The 20203-nt window shown below is 37.2% G+C and overlaps 1 protein-coding gene across 1 annotated transcript; it reads right to left on the reverse strand.

Moving 5' to 3' along the window:
• Nucleotides 1-3058: 3058 nt before the first annotated feature.
• On the reverse strand, nt 3059-18201 carry LOC113083765 (gastrula zinc finger protein XlCGF71.1-like). The gene is made up of 2 exons (XM_026254703.1): nt 18148-18201; nt 3059-5657 (listed from the first exon to the last, which is right to left on the reverse strand). Exon 2 carries the CDS (start codon nt 5578-5580, stop codon nt 4852-4854), a length of 729 nt encoding a protein of 242 aa, XP_026110488.1. The 5' UTR covers nt 5581-5657; nt 18148-18201; the 3' UTR covers nt 3059-4851.
• Between the last annotated feature and the right edge of the window lie 2002 nt (nt 18202-20203).

The raw sequence follows: 20203 nt of genomic DNA on the forward strand, positions 1-20203 counted from the left end.
TAGGTTGGGCCTTCTCAATCGGGAGAAATCCAAACGTTTCCATATTCGTGATGTTGCCCATTTGAACCTTAACTATTAGCTATTCATGAGGTAAATAGGCTGTGTGTGTTTCAGTATCGATGGAAAAAAAATCATAATTAACAATATGTCAAAGTGCTCACGCCAAATGTCTGGTGAACGACTGCTGTTTCCAGTGAATATGTACGCGATGCACCAGCGCGATCAAACAGCTGAAACAAATAATACTTAAGTTTTGGTCACACATAAGGCATAATTCAAAAATCCAAAGTGTTGGTAGTTTGAAAAATCAAGAATAATAACAGAGTTAATACTAATTATTGCTAAATGCTGGACCGTTCCCATTTCTCTCTGCATATGGAACCTGAAGATCTTTTTAAACCAAGATTGAACCGAAATGAAAATGAAATTAAAACATTTAGCTTATATATATATATATATATATATATATATATACTGTTTAATACGCCTTATATTTATTTACTGTTTAATAAAAATAGCATGCATATGATCCTTTGTGTAAAGGTCTTCTTTTAATTTTTGTTTAGTAGACTGTAGCCTAAGACTATCCTACATTTTAAAAATTAGCAAATTGTAATTTTTTTAAATGTTTTTTTAATTATTATTGTTACAATGTTATATCATAATGTTATTGTTGTTTTCCTTCTTTTATCTCATTTTACAATTACATTCATTTCGCAATCCGTCCCTTTGCGCCACCTGGCGGTACTTTCGCGAATGTTTTTAACACGCGACTGAATTACAGTTACCGCCGCGGCAGATAGGCTGGCCACCTACTGTATATACATGCATTTCCCTGAACTAAGTACATTTCTGCAGCTGTTATTATGTTTAAATGAAAACGGTATTTGATATCATATTTCGTTTTATTGTAAATGTACAGTGAGGAAAATTGCAGTAGCCAAGTCGAGCTGACTGATGTTATCAAGCACGCTGCTGTTTGCAGAGTTACCGTCCTTCCGTCGTCGTGGACATCCACAGGTCTGGGGGGAAAAAAGTTCCTGGTACAAATGTTCCGGGTAATTTCGTTGGAAAACGTGACATCAGTCTTCAACATGGTCCCAATATGTAGGTGTGATTTAGACATCAGTGTGTGTGTGTGTAGCTCAGGACACTGTTTTATGGGTCTTTGTTTTCTCTGACTTTGACTGATTTGCCTTGTTAAATCTAAATCCTAATTTATTTTTATTTTTTTTAGGTACAAAAGTCAGTGTCAAAAGGAACTGGTCGGAAGAAGAGGTTGGGGCAGTTGAAAAGCATTTGATATATTTCATACGCAGCTGTTGAGTTCCTGGGAAGATGGACTGTGTCTCATGCCTGTTAGCTGAACCTGAGGCACTGAAAAACAGTTATAGTTTTAAATTATCCTTTTAAATCAATTTAATTCAATAAATGACTTTAAGGCTTTATAATTGCCTATTTGAGTTTAGCAAAAAAAATGTAAAAACAACACTGAATGTTTTCACATGCTTGTTTGTGTCTGCGATTTAAGAAGCAGTTTTATAATAAATGTTGCTTGTTGCTACAGCAATAAAACCATTCTTGTGAATTTGGTAGTGGATCTTTACTTCATGGTATAGTTTGCCCTTTGTTTCTATGATAAATTCTTCACTTTTGTGAGTGTATGGAGATGCACTATTTCTGAAAAACAACTAGATTTTTTTAGTGGGTGGTTTATTTCAGCATGTTTAGAACTAAGAAATGCAGATCAAATGGACGGCTTGCAATGGGCACTTGTAAATGGTAAATGGACTGCATCCAAAGCGCTTTACAATTTGCCTCACATTCACCCATTCACACACTCATTCACACACCGACTGCGATGTCAGCCATTCAAGGTGCCATCCAGCTCTTCGGGAGCGGCTTGGGTTAGGTGTCTTGCTCAAGGATACCTCGACACTTGGTCAGGTGGAGCCGGGATTGAACCACCAACCTTCCGGTTTGTAGACAACCTACATGAACCACTGAGCCACTGCCGCCCAAAATTTGTGAAATTTTGTTTGCGTTGTCTCCAGTAAAACTCTGTTCTTCACAGCAAAACAGTTTTTTTTAAATCAGTATGATAATCTTGTACCAATATGTAGGTATGATTTAGATCAGTGTATGTGTGTTTATATGTCCTGAAAGGTGATGAAATTTATATTTGTACTCATATGTATGTTAAAAATCTGGTTGTGCAAAAATATGCTTTAAATTAAAATCTTAACAAATGACTGTCATAACAAAAACCATTGCTTTAAAAAGGCATGTCCCCATACGTGAGGTATTTTTCATATGTACCCGTACAAAAACGCGTATGTGTGTGTGTGTGTGTGAGAGAGAGAGAGAGAGAGAGAGAACAGTCAAATAGGAAAAATTACGAATGTAAATTCAAAGTAAGAATTAGAATTGACTTAAAATCATTTTTTTCTTGGACAACCAACCAATCACAGTCTTCAAAAGATTGTCTCATACATAGCAACGGGGCAACCCCGCCTCCTCACTAAGATGAAAGTTTTTGTCTTTTCCTTACTCAGAGTTGCTCTCAGATCGGTCCTGAATCGCTCTTAAGCTAAGACTCCTACGTAAAAGTTTTTAAGCTAAATTAAGAGTTTTCTGAGAGGATTCTTAGAATCTTTATGAATACGGGCCCAGGGCTTTACATTAACTTTTTTTGCTCACTAGCCAATGTAGCCAAGTTACTAGCCACACAGCAATTTTACTAGCCACATTTTTGTTGTTGTGAAATTACCTGATAAAAGTTGACTATGGCGTGCTAACTAGATTTACAACCCTTTTAAAACCACTGTACAAACCCAAATCAAGACTACATAAATGTATAACAATACAGTGTCATTATCATTAGCTCTGGTTGTGTGTAAAGCTCCTTTTTTAAATAAAACCATGCATCAAGATAAAGACAAAAAAAGTAGCTTCTAATTGCATAATAAAAGTGATGCATGGATGTAGAAGATTAATGAAAAAGATTTTTTTTTAAAAACTAACCTAAAAAAACCTAGCATTAGAAACACTTTAAATATCAAAATCAGACTCAGAATTACTTTATTGAACCACACTGAGAAATTCTTTTACAGTCAAGCTTTATAATAATCAAGTATTATTTAACATAACTTAAGCAATTAGAAGTAAATTTGATAACCATGTTTGAATGCATATTACTCATTATTCATCAAACTGAACTTTAACAAACTGAATTTCATCAAACTGAACTTTAACAAACTGAATTTTAACAAACTGAATTTTAACTTGAGAGGTAGTTGTTTTTTCTGTCATTCAATTTTTGACAAAAATGGGAAAAAACTAACAAAAATACTGATAGGAAAATAATAATATGAATTCTAATAATAATAACTATAAAATACACCAAGGATTACTAAAGGTTAATGAGCTGCTGGATTTATAAATATGAATCAGGTTTTGTGCTTTTAGCTTGAACTGAATTACTCTCTGCGATTTGTCACGTAGCACCACATCTACTGTAAACAGCATCACTGATTATAATGGGGTCTATTGCATGTTGTTGCGCCGCTGGCATATGGTGTAGACACTGTGAGAGCCACGCAGATGTGTGTGGACACTGAATTATGCTCACCTCCATCTCAATTTATGCCTGAAATGACACAGTCTATGTGCAAAACTATGTCAGAATATACGTGAATATGAATCTACATTTTCCTCTTACTTCAAACGAATACTTAATTTGTGACTCATCGTTAGCCTATAATTATTAATAACAAAACATGCTAAAACAGTACGATGACAAATCCGCTCATATTAAACTTTGAACTTTTTATTAATATATTATTAACTCGCTTAGCCGAAATTAAACTTTTATTCACAAAAAGGTGTGCTTTTGGATCAGTATCTTGCATCAATCTCATCGTGCGACAAACCAATCCCTGTTATAGCCTAAATAGAAGCTCTGCATACGCTTGCACCTGTCAATTGTTTATATTATATATGAGTTAATTTTGCTTTTGTGTAATAGATAAATCATTTATTTGTTTTAGATTTATTATGTTTAGATACTTCTTTTTTTATTTTCCTGTGTCCTGCACACACACGAGTCTTGTCCCGCACCGCTCCCTGTTGCATCGGGTCCCGCGGGAGCAAGTCTGTAATCCACTGGCACTTGACGTGACAGTGCGTGAGCTACATCCTCTTTACAATCTCTAGATTATAAACACTGCATTCTGTCAGCAATGTAACGCAGCAGTAATGTATAAGACTTAACTGTAACAGACAGTAAAAGTTGGACTGCAGAATATAAAGCACTTTTTTCATTTGTACCATTTTTCTATCATATTTATCTATGTTTTAATTTACTTATTTTCATAGCTGATTTATTCACCTACAAAATCACCCCAATCATTAATTTTTTCTTTCCCCAAATAGAGCTGTTTAAGTCATCTGGTGATTTGTTATACATTGCAGAGAAACATTATCAAGATGTGAGTTTTTTTTCCAATATCATGCAGCTCTACAACGTAGTGGTGTCTGACTATAGTAGAGACGTGGGGTGATGACATAATTGTTTATCAAAATTTATGGATTGGCAGAACACAAAAGCAAAAAAGGTATTATTTTCAAATTTATCCACTCTGGGACCTAGTTTAAAAAAAATAATTCACTCTCCCAAAATGCTGAATCCGTCTGGACGAAACACATATACGGTACCATACAAAATATTTACATATACAACTAAATGTGTCTTTGCATGTACGGGGCCTTACTGTGTTTGTTTTTTGTATGACTGTGTGTAACAGATGACATAAAGGAACACTTCTCACGTACATTGAGGTGATGTGCTTTCTATCCAGTGTGAATCCTCTCATGTCTTTTCAGCTTTATTGACTGACTGAATCTCTTGTCACAGTGTGAACACTTGTAAGGTTTCTCTCCAGTGTGAATCCTCTCATGTGTTATCAGATTTGATGACACACTAAATCTCATGTCACAGTGTGAACACTTATAAGGTTTCTCTCCAGTGTGAAGCCTCTCATGTTTTTTCAGACTTGATGAATCACCGAATCTCTTGTCACAGTGTGAACACTTGTAAGGTTTCTCTCCAGTGTGGATCCTCTCATGTTTTTTCAGATTTGATGAGTGATTGAATCTCTTGTCACAGTTTGAACACTTGTAAGCTTTCTCTTCAGTGTGAATCCTTTCATGTGTTTTCAGATGTGTTAACCGACTGAATCTCTTGTCACAGTGTGAACACTTGTAAGGTTTCTCTCCAGTGTGAATCCTCTCATGTCTTTTCAGATTTGATGGATGACTGAATCTCCAGTCACAATGTGAACACTTGTAAGGTTTCTCTCCAGTGTGAATCCTCTCGTGCAGTTTTAAACTGCTCACTGAACTAAAAGTCTTCTCACACTCAAAGCACACGTACTCTCTCATGCCAGTATGTATTATCTGAAGATGTTCTTTCAAACTTTGTAGATGCAAAAAACTCTTACCACACAAATGACATGAATGTGGCTTCTTCTTTGCATGAACTTTCAAGTGTTTCTTCAGAAGTGAAGCCCATAAAAACATTTTACCGCATTGATCACATGCATGCTGCTTCTCTTGATGATTTGATTCTTCATTTTCCTCTTTTTCTTCAATGTACTCTAAAATAAAAGTAAAATTATTTATTTTTGGTATATTGTTAAAAGCTGAGAACATCTGTTAAAACACAATTTACTTTTTTGCTTCAGATTTATTGACTTTTACTAATTTAATAGGGAAACTGGGTAAACATTTTTAAGCATCACTGTATCACCGTCACAGCGCTGTGTAAATAAGTTCAGAGGGCGCGCTTGAATACTGCTGTTAATGCGTAATTACCATTTTAGATCTACAAACTTTACTGTACAAGATTTTTTTTCAAATTGAATACATAAATCTAGGCTATCCGCTAGCGTTTTCAAAGCACAATTCAAAACTGTGACATTTCATTCACTGACGCTCTACAGACGGCAGCGCTAAACCCATAAATCCATGTACTTACTTGCTGGCAACCCGCCAAAATAAAAGCCGATTTTCAGTTTGTAAATTCCGAAAGTTTAGATTAAAATAATAATAATAATAATAGCATTTTTTATAATAATATTATTTAAAAAAAAATATGTTTATTATAAAATAATTGTATATTAATTGAAAATAATTTGCGGGGTGTTATTTATTATGCCATTATGTCTATACATGAGCGCTCAAATGTCTGATTTCACATGATTTAATGAACAGGTCAAACAAAAAAGCAGATTATTAATAACTATGAGGCCATCCTTAAAAATATTTTGGTTTGCAGTAACAGTAAAAAACAAAAAAAGGGTCGTAGGTCTATATATTTTTTTTTTTCAAGTTTCAATGTAAAAAAAAAAAAAAGTACATTTTTGTGATGTTGATGACGTCGGTATGAATTTACACAAATGAGCATATTGTGACATCACTGACTGGGTCTTCAACCCGTGCCTTCGGGCGCATCATTGCAAACCTCATTTTGATGAAGGCTATATAGACTACAAACAAATTTAAATTTTGTCAAAAACATGTTTATTGCATGAATTTCAGGTGAGGAAAAATAAGAGAGGTACTGTTTTACTTGCATCCACCGCTACGTATCAATGCAAACTAAAATGAGAGAACTTTTACTTTGCTTTCTTGGGTTGTCACTTTTGTGAAAAAAAATCCTGTTTGATTTGAGTGACGAGTGTTCATTGAATCGATTGTAAAATCGATTTTGCATGTCTAAAGTTTTATACTGCAAATAACACCAAATATAGGTAAATCCACGGACAACAGGCAGGAGGAATGTAAAGATTCAATGGTAACACTTTAGAATACGGTTCCATTAGTTAATGTTAGTTAATGTATTAATTAACATGAACAAACAATGAATAATACATTTATTACTGTATTTATTCATCTTCGTTAATGTTAGTTAATGAAAATACAGTTATTCATTGTTAGTTCATGGTAATTCACAGTGCATTAACTAATGTTAACAAGCACAACTTTTGATTTAAATAATGCATTAGTAAATGTTGAAATTAACATGAACTAAGACTTATAAATGCTGTAGAAGGATTGTTCTTGCTTAGTTCATGTTAACAAAAGTAGTTAACTAACATTAACTAATGGAACCTTATTCTAAAGTGTTACCGATTCAATATATTAGTAAAGACCAATATTTCTGATGACTTATTGGCGTGAAGTTACGTGCACAATGACAAACAGGAGTGCAAAATTTTCAAAAAACAATAAGCAGAGTGGACTGCCATAATGCAAAACATTTACTGCAGGCATCAACATGGCTGTGTTTACAATTAAATTTCAACAACAACAAAAAAAATTGCATAGGCGATTTTCTTAGGTTGTCAACAAAATATTTTTTCGAATATTCGTCGAATTTAAAATAGAAATCCACATTTCAATGCGCATTCGAATTTTGGGTGTGCATTAAGGAAGCTGCCTTTTGAGCCCCGGTACGCGTTCCAATTCCATCTCACGCGCACAGCTGTGTCTACACAACTTTCAAAGGCGGACGAGCTCGACACGCAGTATCTGCTTTCTCATCTTCCACCACATGTGTGTTAGCATCAGTAATTATGGCTGTAGAATGTCTGACTTGACTCAATGTATTTTGACCCGCCCCCAAACATATAATTCGATATCAGCAAGATTCGAAAATTCCGATTCGACTAAGAAAATCCTTAGCCGGGAACACCACTAATATATATATATATATATATATATATTAGGGGTGTAACGATACGCGTATTCGTATTGAACCGTTCGGTACGACGCTTTCGGTTCGGTACGCGGTACGCATTATGTATACCGAACGGTTCGTTGGAGTAATTAATTATATTTGAAAAAAAAAAAAAGAGAGAGAGAGAAATATAATGATATGCGTTCAACAAGGTAGCCCAATAACCCAAACAACGTAACAGGCAACGCCCCTGACACTCCCGAAGAAGAAAAAAACACCATCTTATATGTTTATGTTAGGCTACTCAGTCAGGCGCTCGCTCACTCAGTACGCGCTGAAGGCTCGTTGCAAAATAGCCAATGCGTTTAACAGACTAGAAATGAGAAGATCCTCCAATAACCAACAGGTCTGGTGTTTGGGTGCACTTTGGATTCCCTTTAAGCTATAATGGTGATGGCAAGAGAGTGGTGGATAAAAAAACAACGGTATGTCGCATCTGCAACATGACAGGGTACACCAGCGGGAATAAAAAAAAAAATAAAAAAAACACTAGCGGGAGTATCTGGGATATATGCGTCAGTACTATCTGGGAAAAGACGAAAAAAAGGAGAAACATGCACGCAGCAAACTATCCCTGCAGCATTTAGACACTATAGCTTACAGGGAATCCAACCCAAACACCAGACCTGTTGGTTATTTTAGGATCTTATATTTCTGGTCTGTTAAAGGCATTCGACATTTTGCAACGAGCCTTCAGCGCGATGCTGAGTGAGCGAGCGCCTTAGGGGCCGTTCACATATCGTGCCTAAAAACGCATGGAAAACGCTAAGCGCGTCTTTCTCCTCCTTTCCAAAGCGCCCGGGCAGAAGCGCTCATGAGGCGTCTGTCTTTGCTAAGCAACAATGACGTGCTCTCTCCATGAGACGCGGAAATTTCAGCGAAGGATAAATGGATTTGCAGCTCTAAAAATCGCTTGCAGTAGCTCTGCTACTAAATTTATTTCAAAATTGCAATCCATATACAACTATGATCAGCTGATCCTTCATCTTGGCTGAGCTCTCAACGTTGTTACGGGAAAGGATGAAGCTGATTGGTTAGTTCTTGTCACATGACCCGCGGTGCGCTTGCGGCATTCTGAAAAGTTGAGATGTTTTTACATTTTGCTGTATCTAAAACGTATCGAACCGAACCGAACCGAACCGTGACATCAGTGTATCGTATCGAACCGAACCGTGAATTTTGTGAACCGTTACACCCCTAATATATATATATATATATATATATATATATATATATATATATATCGTCACAATCATCAGCTGGAGTGAACATAAACTCCAACAGAGGGGAAACTCCACTCAGGACTTTGAAAATGACGACGGTTTCACTCCTAAAAGGATTCAACAGGAATCTACACCTTATACATGCACCTGGACACTTTACTTTTACAGACCAGACACTTTACAGAACCAATGCAAGTATCCACTTGTTAATTTTCATGCCATGCCATTTTCTGCCATGACGCTCCACTGTCTATTGTGTGTGATTGCTCTCTCTCTCTCGCTGCAGTTCGTTCGCTCTTTCTCTCTCTCTCTCTCTCTCTCCATGCTTTCCTTGCGTTGAAATCTATGTTTAATGTGTATATGTTTGTGTTAAGTCAGATGTTCCATGTTGTCCTGTAGTGTAGTTTAACCCTTTAACTGTCACCCCGTCCCGTATACGGAACGCCTACATTTACTTCACTATATTACTCTCAAAAATCTACACACACACAGAGATAAAAAGCTACATGTTTTCATTTTGGTTCATTCTTGGTTTAAAAAATATCTTCAAATTTACATTGAAATTTACATTTAATGATTTAGAATACACTTTTTATCCAAAGCGACTTACAAATGAGAACAATAGAAGCAATCAGATCCACAAGTTAACAACAACAGTATACAAGTGCCATGACAAGTCTCAAGTACAGTACGAATAGCCAGGGTTTTTTTTAATGAAAGACAAGAAAAGAAAGAAAAGTGCTAGTATTATTTGGTTAAGTGCTGGCGAAAAAGATGAGTCTTTAGAGGTTTCTTGAAAATGAGTAAAGACTCAGCTGTATGAATTGAGATCGGGAGGTCATTCCACCTGCTGGGAAAAAAAGTCCAGAAAAAGGTCAGTGAGAGTGATTTTGAACTTCTTTGGGATGAAACCACAAGGCGTCATTCACGTGCAGAGCACAAACTTTCTTGAGGGCACATAAGATTGAACTAGTGAGTTTAGGAGTGTTGGTGTCCTACCTTGAATTTGATGCGAACGGCTACTGGTAGCCAGTGTAACCTGATTAGGAGAGGAGGAACGTGAGCTTTTTTTGGCTCATTGAAGACAACCTTTGCTGCTGCATTCTGGAATAGTTGCAGAGGCTTGATAGTACATGTTGGAAGGCCTGCCAGGAGAGCATTACAATAGTCCAGTCTGGAGAGAACAAGAGCTTGGACAAGAAGTTGGGTGGCTTGCTCTGACACTAAGGGTCTAATCTTCCTAATGTTGTATAAGGTAAATCTGCAGGACCGGGTCGTTATAGCAATAAGGCCTGTGAAGCTTAACTGATGATCCATCACAACTCCTAGGTTTCTGGCTGTTCTGGAGGGAGTTATGGTTGACGAACCCAGCTGTATAGAGAAGTTGTGATGAAATGATGGGTTAGCTGGAACCACCAGAAGTTCTGTCTTGGTAAGGTTGAGCTGAAGGTGATGGCCATTTACCCAGCTAGGAATGTCACTCAGACGGGCTTAAATGAGATCAGCTACCGTCGGTTCATCTGGGTGTCATCAGCTTGGCAGTGATAAGAAAAGTCATGTAGATGGAGAAGAGAAATGGTCCAAGTACTGAGCCTTAAGGAACCCCAGTAGCAAGTTGTTGTGACTTCGAAACGTCACCACTCCAAAACACGCTGAAGGATCTATCGGAGAGGTAGGACTGGAGATTGGAGGACTTCTCAGGGTGGACAGGAGAATCTGGTGATTAACGGTGTCAAAAGCAGCAGACAGGTCCTGTAAGATGAGTACTGAGGATTTTGAAACTGCTCTTGCCAGTCGCAGGGCTTCAGTAACCGAGAGCAGGGCAATCTCAGTTCAGTGGCCACTTTTGAAGCCAGATTGGTTACTGTCCAGGAGGTTGTTCTGTACAAGGAACATAGAGAGCTGGTTGACCAAAGCTCGCTCAAGTGTCTTTGCAATGAATGGAAGAAGGTTATTTGATGGTTCTGGTCTTATTTGTGAAGAAAACTGTCGATGGAGAAGGAGGTGGAGATGGATTAAGAAGAGAAGAGAAAGTTTTAAAGAGTGTCTGAGCATCACAAAATTGTTAATTTATTTGTGGTAGTAGGATGTTTTAGCTGTGAAGACATTTGCAGAGAAGGAAGAGAGCAAAGAGTGTCCTTAGCAGTGTTCATGTCCAGAGCTGAAAACTGAAAGAGTGAAGGAAGTGAGGATGAATCCACAGAAAATAGGCAAGATGGAGAGAGTGAGCGTAGGTTCCATTGAAAGGTGACCTGCGTTGGAGTGTGTGTCGCTTCAGGAGTAAGTGCTAGGTTAGCAGTAATGAGGAAGGGGTCTGAGGTGTGCAGTGGAACAACTAAAGAGCTCTCCACGGAGCAACAGCTTGTGTAGATGAGGTCCAGTTGGTTGCCTGATTTGTGAGTTGCTGTAGTAGACACTCGCTTGAGATCAAATGAGGTGAGCAGAGTGTTGAAGTCAGCAGCCTGGGGTTTATCTAGGTCAGTGGTTCTCAACCTTTTTTCCAGCGGGCCGCACTATGGTCCAAGTGCAAGTCTCACAGGCCGCATGCATATCATTTAAATATTACGTCACCAATACAAACCAACCTGATGTATAATATTATAGTCTGAATATTATGATATCTAATCTATTACATTCATTGAAATAAATAAATAATTCTACTCCCCATAAATAAAACACCTGATGCTGTCGGGAGCTGACCAATTTTGTGAAATTCAGCTCGAAAGGAGTAACAGCACAAAGAAGTTGCGATTGTGAAGCCTGTGATATACTTTCCGCATGAACGATCCGATCCAGTAAACGGCCAGCGCGGACGCAGACTTCTTCAATTTATACTTCCGAAAGCGCACGCTGATGGTCCGCTCTGCATTCATTCAATAAATACAGTTAACAATCTAGATTCTAGTTTTCTAAATTATAAACCCAACAATAGCGGGGTTAGTTAATTTTTTATCAGAGTACACAGCAGATGATTCCCAGATCTTTAGCAGACGTCTTATAGATGTCTAAGCTATTCAGGTTTTTTTTTTTCATTTTGGCCGATGCTTTCATTGAATCTGATAATGACTTTGTGCATCACATTCACTTTGAGTGCTCTGCGCAGATCCGCCTTCTACGTTGCTCAGCTGTGGACGCTTTAAAAATGTTTGATAAAAAGGTTGCTGTCCCATTTTATACAGAAATTGTTCATTCAAAAAGAAAATCTAATTATATTGTTAGTTCTAATTATATTGTTAAAATAAATTAATTTAGGCTATTTCACATGCACTGTGACATTGTACACTTTTTAACTAATAAACTACTTAAGATTTTAAGAGTCAGTTTAATAGAATTGAAATTCAAGTTTTAAAAAAAGGTTTTAATTGTTTCAATTATTTCTATGAATTAATAATGTTGTTTATTCTTAAAGAATAAACACTTATTTTCTACAAGAAAACAATGCTTCACCTATTTATGAAGGCTACAATTATTCTAATATATATATATATATATAATATAATATAATAATGTCATTAAAAAATGCCATCGGTCTAAGTCTATGAAACATTTTTTTAAACAATGGAACTTAAAGTTTTGAACAAAAATATTATTTTTACCATATAGCCTGTAAATAAAATGCATAATTTTCAATGAAAGAACACTTATGTAGGTTGCTTCTGGTGTTTGGATTTGTACTTTAATCTAACGAGATCCAAGTTTAAGAATAGCCTACACTAGGGTTTTTTTTTTCTTCCTCTCTCTATCTCGCTCTATTTAACAGATTTAACTTACAATAAAATACATCATCCTTCAGGCAGACTGAATGTTTTCCTGCCTTGCTAAATGTTGGGTCAGTTAGCAGGAGTCACGCTCCCTGTGAAGCGGGAGCAGTCAACAGAGGATTCCGCTTGGTCTCAAAGGAACACTCCGACTTTTTGGGACTTTAGCTTATTCACAGTATCCCCCAGTTAGATAAGTCTATACATTCCTTTTTAATTTCTGTGCGTTCTGTAAGTGTTATTTGACGCACCCACCGCTAGCCTAGCTTAGCACAAAGACTGGATGTAAATGGATAATGGTAGCATAGTAATCCCAATAAGTGACAAAATAATGCAAACATTTTCCTATTTACATGTTGTGATCTGTATAGTCACAGCGTATACATATAACAGACATGGGGACTTGTGACCTGGTGACTTGGACTCGAGTCGACTCGAGTCGCTATTTTTATGACTTGAGACTTGACTTGGACTTGGAAGTTAAAGACTCGGGACTTGACTTGACTTGAGAGACGATGAATTGAATGACTTGAGTGTATATCACACCATGTTTTCAGTTTAAATATAAAATATATAAATTATTTTTTAAAATAAAGTTGATTACTCAGCTGGAGCGCAGGCTGAGAATAGCGTCGGGACACTATGACTATCATCAGTCATGTCCTCTCTACCTTACGCACACCACGCCCACTTAGATCAGATATCACATCACATCACATCAACATGTCAGTCTGAGGGTTACCGACGGTCATCGCCTTTGTCTTCAATAATTCGCGCCTAAAAATGCGTGGAAAGCGCTGGGTGAGCCGCTTTCTCCTTCTTTCCAAAGCGCTCGGGCAGTTGCGCCCCTGAAGCGTATGCCATTGCTAAGCAACCATGAAGAGCTCTCTCCATGAAGACGCGGAAATTTCAGCAAAAGATAAATGGATTTGCAGCTCTAACAATCACTTGCAGTAGCTCTGCTACTAAATTTATTTCAAAATGGCAATCCATATACAGGTATGGTCAGCTGTTCCTTCATCTTGGCTGAGCTTTCAACGTTGTCACGGGAAAGGATGAAGCTGATTGGTTAGTTCTTGTCACATGACCCTCGGTGCGCTTGCGGCTCTCTGAAAAGTTGAGATGTTTTGAACTCGATGAGGTGCGGTCGCGCCTGGAAAAAACAAGCGCGTAGCACTGCGTCGCGACCGCGTTGCTTCCATTATGAGCGCGCATACCTCGCGCCTACATTGGAAATAATGAACTTGCGCACGCAAAAGACGTGAACGCCCCATCACGATCCACTAGCAGGCCATCAAAAAAAAAAACGCGTTCCAAAAAACGCTAGGGTTGGGCTAAGGGGGCTTAAGCCCCGAATAATTTGTTACCTTGTCTTTCTCATAGAGCAAAACAATTAATCAGAAAAACAAATGTGAATAAGATTACAGCTGCCGCGATTACCTAATCATGAGAAGTGCATATTACAGTTATATATATATATATATATATTACAGTGGGGCTCAAAAGTTTGGGCACCCTTTTGCAGAATCTGTGAAAATGAGAGTAATTTTCAAAAAATAAGAGAGATCATACTAAATGCATGTTATATTTTATTTAGTACTGTCCTGAGTACGATATTGTACATAAAAGATATTAACATTTAGTTCACAAGACAAAAAGAAAATGCTGAAATTATTAAAATAACCCCACTCAAAAGTTTGGGAACCCTTGGTTCTTAAAACTGTGTTCTGTTACCAGATGATCCTCGACTGTCTTTCTGTTTTGTGATGGTTGTGCATGAGTCCCTTGTTTGTTCTGAACAGTTAAACTGAGCAGCGTTCTTCAGAAAAATCTTCAAGGTCCTGCAGATTCTTCAGTTTTCCAGCATCTTTGCATATTTGAACCCTTTCCAGCAGTGACTTTATGATTTTAAGATACATCTTATCACACGGAGGACATTTGAGGGACTGAAACACAACTATTAAAAAAGGTTCAAACGTTCACTGATGCTCCAGAAGGAAACAAGATGCATGTTCGCATGCGCAGCCTGTTTACATTTGGTGGAATAAATTGCAGGAACAGCCAGGTACCACTGGACAAGTAAACCTTCTCTGTCCCTGAAACTAATGGGCAGCAAATATTTCACCACCATTTCAGCGAATAGCTTTGTCGTCTTCTCGGTTCTGCCTGCGTTGCATTTAGGTCTTACGGCAGGTGATTCAATGCTCGTCTGAGTTGCCGCTCTGTTATCGGCAGATATTTTATGTACAAATTTTAGATGATAGCGCATTGTATTTGTTGTAGATTTGTGTGAAAGCTTGGCGCTGCACAGCTTACCCTGAACTGTTTTTTCATTGTTATTCTCAAAGGGAATCCAGCCATCACTACGTGACTTTGAGGCCGTTATTATGTCTTCTTATGTCTTTTGAGGCATCAAGTAGGAAGCTAACCAATCAGAGATCAGGGCGCCGGCCAACGTGCTGCCATAACCAATAAAAAAAAAATAATTATAATAATTTCGATCATCGCTGTCGCGGTCGAGTACTCAAGTACTGTTGCAAATCCCTAAGTGGTATAGGGGTATAAGAAAATATAGATACACGGGAGTATCGCAATATTTTATTGAGCGATATTCTATAGATTCTCAAAAACATAAAAAAAAAATACTAAATAAAAATAAAAAAATCATACAAGATTCATAGGGTTCGGTACCGAATCCGCGCGCAGATTTCGGTGCCTCTTAAATGCCTGAGAGATCGATTTAAATATTTGACCTGATTCTCTGAAATGTACACATGATGCTTAGGCATCGCTAGGCTTTTTTAGCGGGGCTTCATAAACTGTACACAAATTCACTATCGCCTCAGAGTCAGACTGCTTAAATGTTATATGAAAACAGCAGCAGACCTGTCTCCTCATCTTTCAGCAGACCGCGCGGAGCAGCGCGAGTGGACTCAAACACAAACAGAGGACACAAGGTGTGTGTTTATCGATAGATTGTTAGAGTATCTGTATCTGTGCAGCTCTTTGTCATAAATACAGTTTAAAAAAGAGGGAGCAATCGGTTTTTCATCTACTGTTAAGTTTTCTCTCTATCCACCATTCATCACACCACAGCCGTTTCCTCCAGCGAAAATCTAGCCCTTAACACATATGAACATATACCGTATTTTCCGGACTATAAATCACACTTGTTTTCATAGTTTGGCTGGTCCTGCAACTTATAGTCAGGTGCGACTTATTTATCAAAATTAATTTGACAAGAACCGAGAGAAATTAACCAAGAGAAATGAACCAATAGAAAGCATTACCGTCTCCAGCTACGAGAGGGCGCTCTATGCTGCTCAGTGCTCCTTTAGTCTACACTAGGCAGCATAGAGCGGCCTCTTGTGGCTGTAGACGGTAATGTTTTCTCTTGGTTCTTGGTTCTAAATAAATGCGACTTATAGTCCAGTGCGACTTATATATGTTTTTTTTCATCATCATGACGTATTTTTGGACTGATGCGACTTATACTCAGGTGCGACTTATAGTCCTAAAAATACGGTACTTTTATTACACTTAAGCCCCTTTCACACTGCACGTCGGACCCGCAATATTTCCGGAACATAGCCGGGTCGCCTTCTGTGTGAAAGCAACCACGTCCCGGGATCGATTACCGAATTGAACCCTGGTCGGGACCTAGTAACATTGCGGGGTTCGACCCAGGACGAGCGCTGTGTGAACAAAAGCCAGATCTAATTCCGTGTCGAAGTGATGCAGACTCTTTTACCGGCTGTTTTGAAGAAAGATCAACGTTCGCGACGAAAACATGTGCAAACTGTAATGAAGCAGAGATTAGTTCCTCATTTTCCGCGCTGATGCGGAGATCGTTTGCTTGCTTCAGTGAAAGTATAACTTGCCTAGCGTTTTCCACTCGTACATTACACGTCACGCACTGATGTCACGTGTCGTTACGGGATCTTCAAAGGTTGTGTGTGAAAGCACGCACATATACCGGGTCATCACTGGCAGTGTGAAAGTGCAAAATCTAGCGACCAGGGAACAATTGCAGGAATACTTTACCTATGTATTTGTTGGAATGACATTATGAAAGGGGCTTTATTAAAATATACTTAATCTAATTATACATACTTTATACAGTACACACACTACTATCCAAAAGTCATAGTCTTAGGCTGTCTGTTGTCAGACTGCATGTGCATTCAACAATCTTTCTAGATTATTATTAAAATGAATGGCAAAATGAATATTTGGAAATGTAATCTGATATTTCCTCCTGACATACTACAGCAAAAGATATAAATAACTGGCTTAAAACCCTTTTTTGGGGTGAAAATACTAATGTGCCTAAGACTGTAGGCTACTTTACAAATGACATTACTGCTACTTTATAAAGAATGAACACAGTCATTCACTGAACTGATTACAGTGACAGACAGCACTCGTTTTTAACTAATTCTAGGGGTGTTTTATGCAGTTGGTGCAGTGCTAGTAAGTTTAACATTAGACATTCATTTTTTTTTTTAGGGCTGTTATGTTTTGAGCCCAAACTAACTCAGATAGTCATAAATCCATGCCCTTTACGTTGCACAAGGCTTAATATCTAGGTGGAAATTAACAATGAACCATTTAAATTAAATAAACGATTTAACTACGTGACATTATAATGTAAAACCAATACCACAAAGTTCAGTTTTCGGAATTACCATTTTATGGTTTTTAAAATAATTTTACAACTTTTAATGTATGCAATAATATAAATCCATTAAAGGACAACATCATATGATCAAACCAACTGTAAAATATACAGAATATTATTCAGTACAATGCACAAGGCATTGTTTTTCAGATGATGCCTTTAGTGTTTTTATATACATTATTGAATCAACTGTTTTATATAATATCCTCACTTCAATTAAACTGACACAGTTTGAGATAAATGTATCAAACCAACAGTATTATATTCTTTATAATGCACAAGAAATGTTTTTTAGATTATGCTTTTATTGTTTGTATATTGTTTATATTTTATTAAAGGACACTGCAAGCACTTTAATTTATCCCTCTTTATTCATACTGCACAAAAAGTGGTTTAATAACATTGAATGTTACAAAATAGTCAAAGGAAATTTATATGAAAGACATAAAGGAGGAACTTCGCCTATTAATAAAAACCCATGGGTAAGTCTTGAGTGCAGCAGTCTACACCTAGTCTTTATATAAAAACACCCACAAATGTCTCCACAGAAATTATCCAGGGCCCCAAAACACCCGATAAGTAAAACTTTGTAAGCCTAATGTAACGTTACCACAGTCATTAAAGATGAATGAAGAACAAAAATATAATAATAAAAAAGTAAAATAAATAAGAATAAACACCAACCTCCTTGTTCCTCTTGTTTTATTCTCCAGGTTTCTGGTTCCTCTTGTTTTATTGTGCAGGTTTCTGGTTCCTCTTGTTTTAATCTCCAGGTTTCTGGTTCCTCTTGTTTTATTGTGCAGGTTTCTGGTTCCTCTTGTTTTATTCTCCAGGTTTCTGGTTCCTCTTGTTTTATTCTCGAGGTTTCTGGTTCCTCTTGTTTTATTCTCCAGGTTTCTGGATCCTCTTGTTTTATTCTCCAGGTTTCTGGTTCCTCTTGTTTTATTCTCCAGGTTTCTGGTTCCTCTTGTTTTATTCTCCATGTTTCTTGTTCCTCTTGTTTTGTTCTCCAGGTTAATGGTTCACTCGTGTTCTCTTCTCTCTCTTTTTTAATAAACATAATTTTCACAGCAGCAGATCTCAGTTCAGATGATAAAACTCCTCCAGATATTCCTGCTCGCTTCAAAACTCACGAATGTGAGGATGTTATAGGTATTTACTGAACTGATTCAAAATCTGTATTTTTTGTCTCTTAGAAACATGTCTAACCGTTTGTATTAAGGCAGCACACCGACAAAACAACAACAGAGAGCGCGGTGAAACTGAACTTCTTCCTCTGAGGTTTAATGATGTTTGTCAAACAAACGAATGTGTTTAGCGCCTCCCGCTGGACTGGAGCGAAGCGACGAGAGGAAGAAAGACCAGAACGTTGGAGTGTTTTTTTTTATTATTTATTGCAACAACATTACAACCAAGGTACATGAACACATTTCCAAAAATATCCACAATTATTCAGACTTGGCTGAGCATAACCAAACTTATAACAACAAACACACTTAAAAAAACAAAACAAGAAAACAATACTACAAAATGGGCTTTTAAATTAAAATATATAATTCCAACATAGAGGATAGCTTAAGGGCTTTTTTATTCTTAACAAATTGTAAAAAATTTGGTGTGATTCAGTTCACTTCTGTTGTAGTGAGATGCAAAACTTGTTATGTTCCAAATATGTTGAATTACCACCATTCAATGTGAAGGTAGTTATGTTTGGTATTTTTCATGAAAACAAAGATTTTGAATTCGTTCTCAATTCTCTGATATGTTTTGGCAGGTTTTTTATTCACAAATGCAGATGGTTTAAATCTAAACCCAACTTTATTCATTGGTGTAATGAGCTAAAACTTTTATATAAATCCTTAAAATTTGTTAAGAATAAAATAAACACTTAAGCTGTCCTCTATGTTGTAATTATATAATTTAATTTAAAAGCCCATTTCGTAGTATTGTTTTCTTGTTTTTTTAAGTGTGTTTGTTGTTATAAGTTTGGTAATGCTCAGCCAAGTCTGAATAATTTTGGATATTTTTGGAAATGTGTTCATGTACCTTGTTTGGTTGTAATTTTGTTGCAATAAATAAAAAAAATAAATAAAAAACTTCTCCACCATTCTGGTCTTTCTTCCTCTCGTCGCTTCGCTCCAGTCCAGCGGGAGGCGCTAAACACATTCGTTTGTTGACAAACATCATTAAACCTCAGAGGAAGAAGTTCAGTTTCACCCATACACAGGCTGCGTCCGAAATCGAATACTTCTCTACTATATAGTATGGAAAAAGCAGTATGCAACAAATTAGTATGTTTGAATCTTTTGCGTTCATAAAAGAGTAGGCGAGAATTGCAATAACTCTCGCGAGATTCAGTTGTACGTATACTTAATTTGCGTTCTAATATGCCTACTCACTTGATATAGTAGGGAAAAAAAGAGTATGTGAAGAAAGAAGTACGTTCGAAACCTTGAACCATAAAACAGTAGGCGAGTAATCCCCGGATGTCCTACTGCTTCAGCGAAGATTCTGAAGGGTTCATCGAGGGATACTTTTCAATCCCAGAATGCCACGCGAAAGGGATAAATCGTCATTGAACGTGAAGTAGAACAGCGTAGTAGTGATGGGAGGTAATTCGGATCATTTTACCGACTCTGACTTTTGAATCAGAATCAGAATCAGAATCAGAATGAGCTTTATTGCCAGGTATGTACACATACGAGGAATTTGTTTTCGTGACAGAAGCTCCGCAGTACAA

The sequence above is a fragment of the Carassius auratus genome, unplaced genomic scaffold (assembly GCF_003368295.1).
Source record: "Carassius auratus strain Wakin unplaced genomic scaffold, ASM336829v1 scaf_tig00039389, whole genome shotgun sequence".
Lineage (NCBI taxonomy): Eukaryota > Metazoa > Chordata > Actinopteri > Cypriniformes > Cyprinidae > Carassius > Carassius auratus.

Bases quoted from the DNA above. Each gene is read 5' to 3' on its own strand.
- LOC113083765 (XM_026254703.1), bottom strand. From the start codon at position 5,580: ATGTTTTTATGGGCTTCACTTCTGAAGAAACACTTGAAAGTTCATGCA.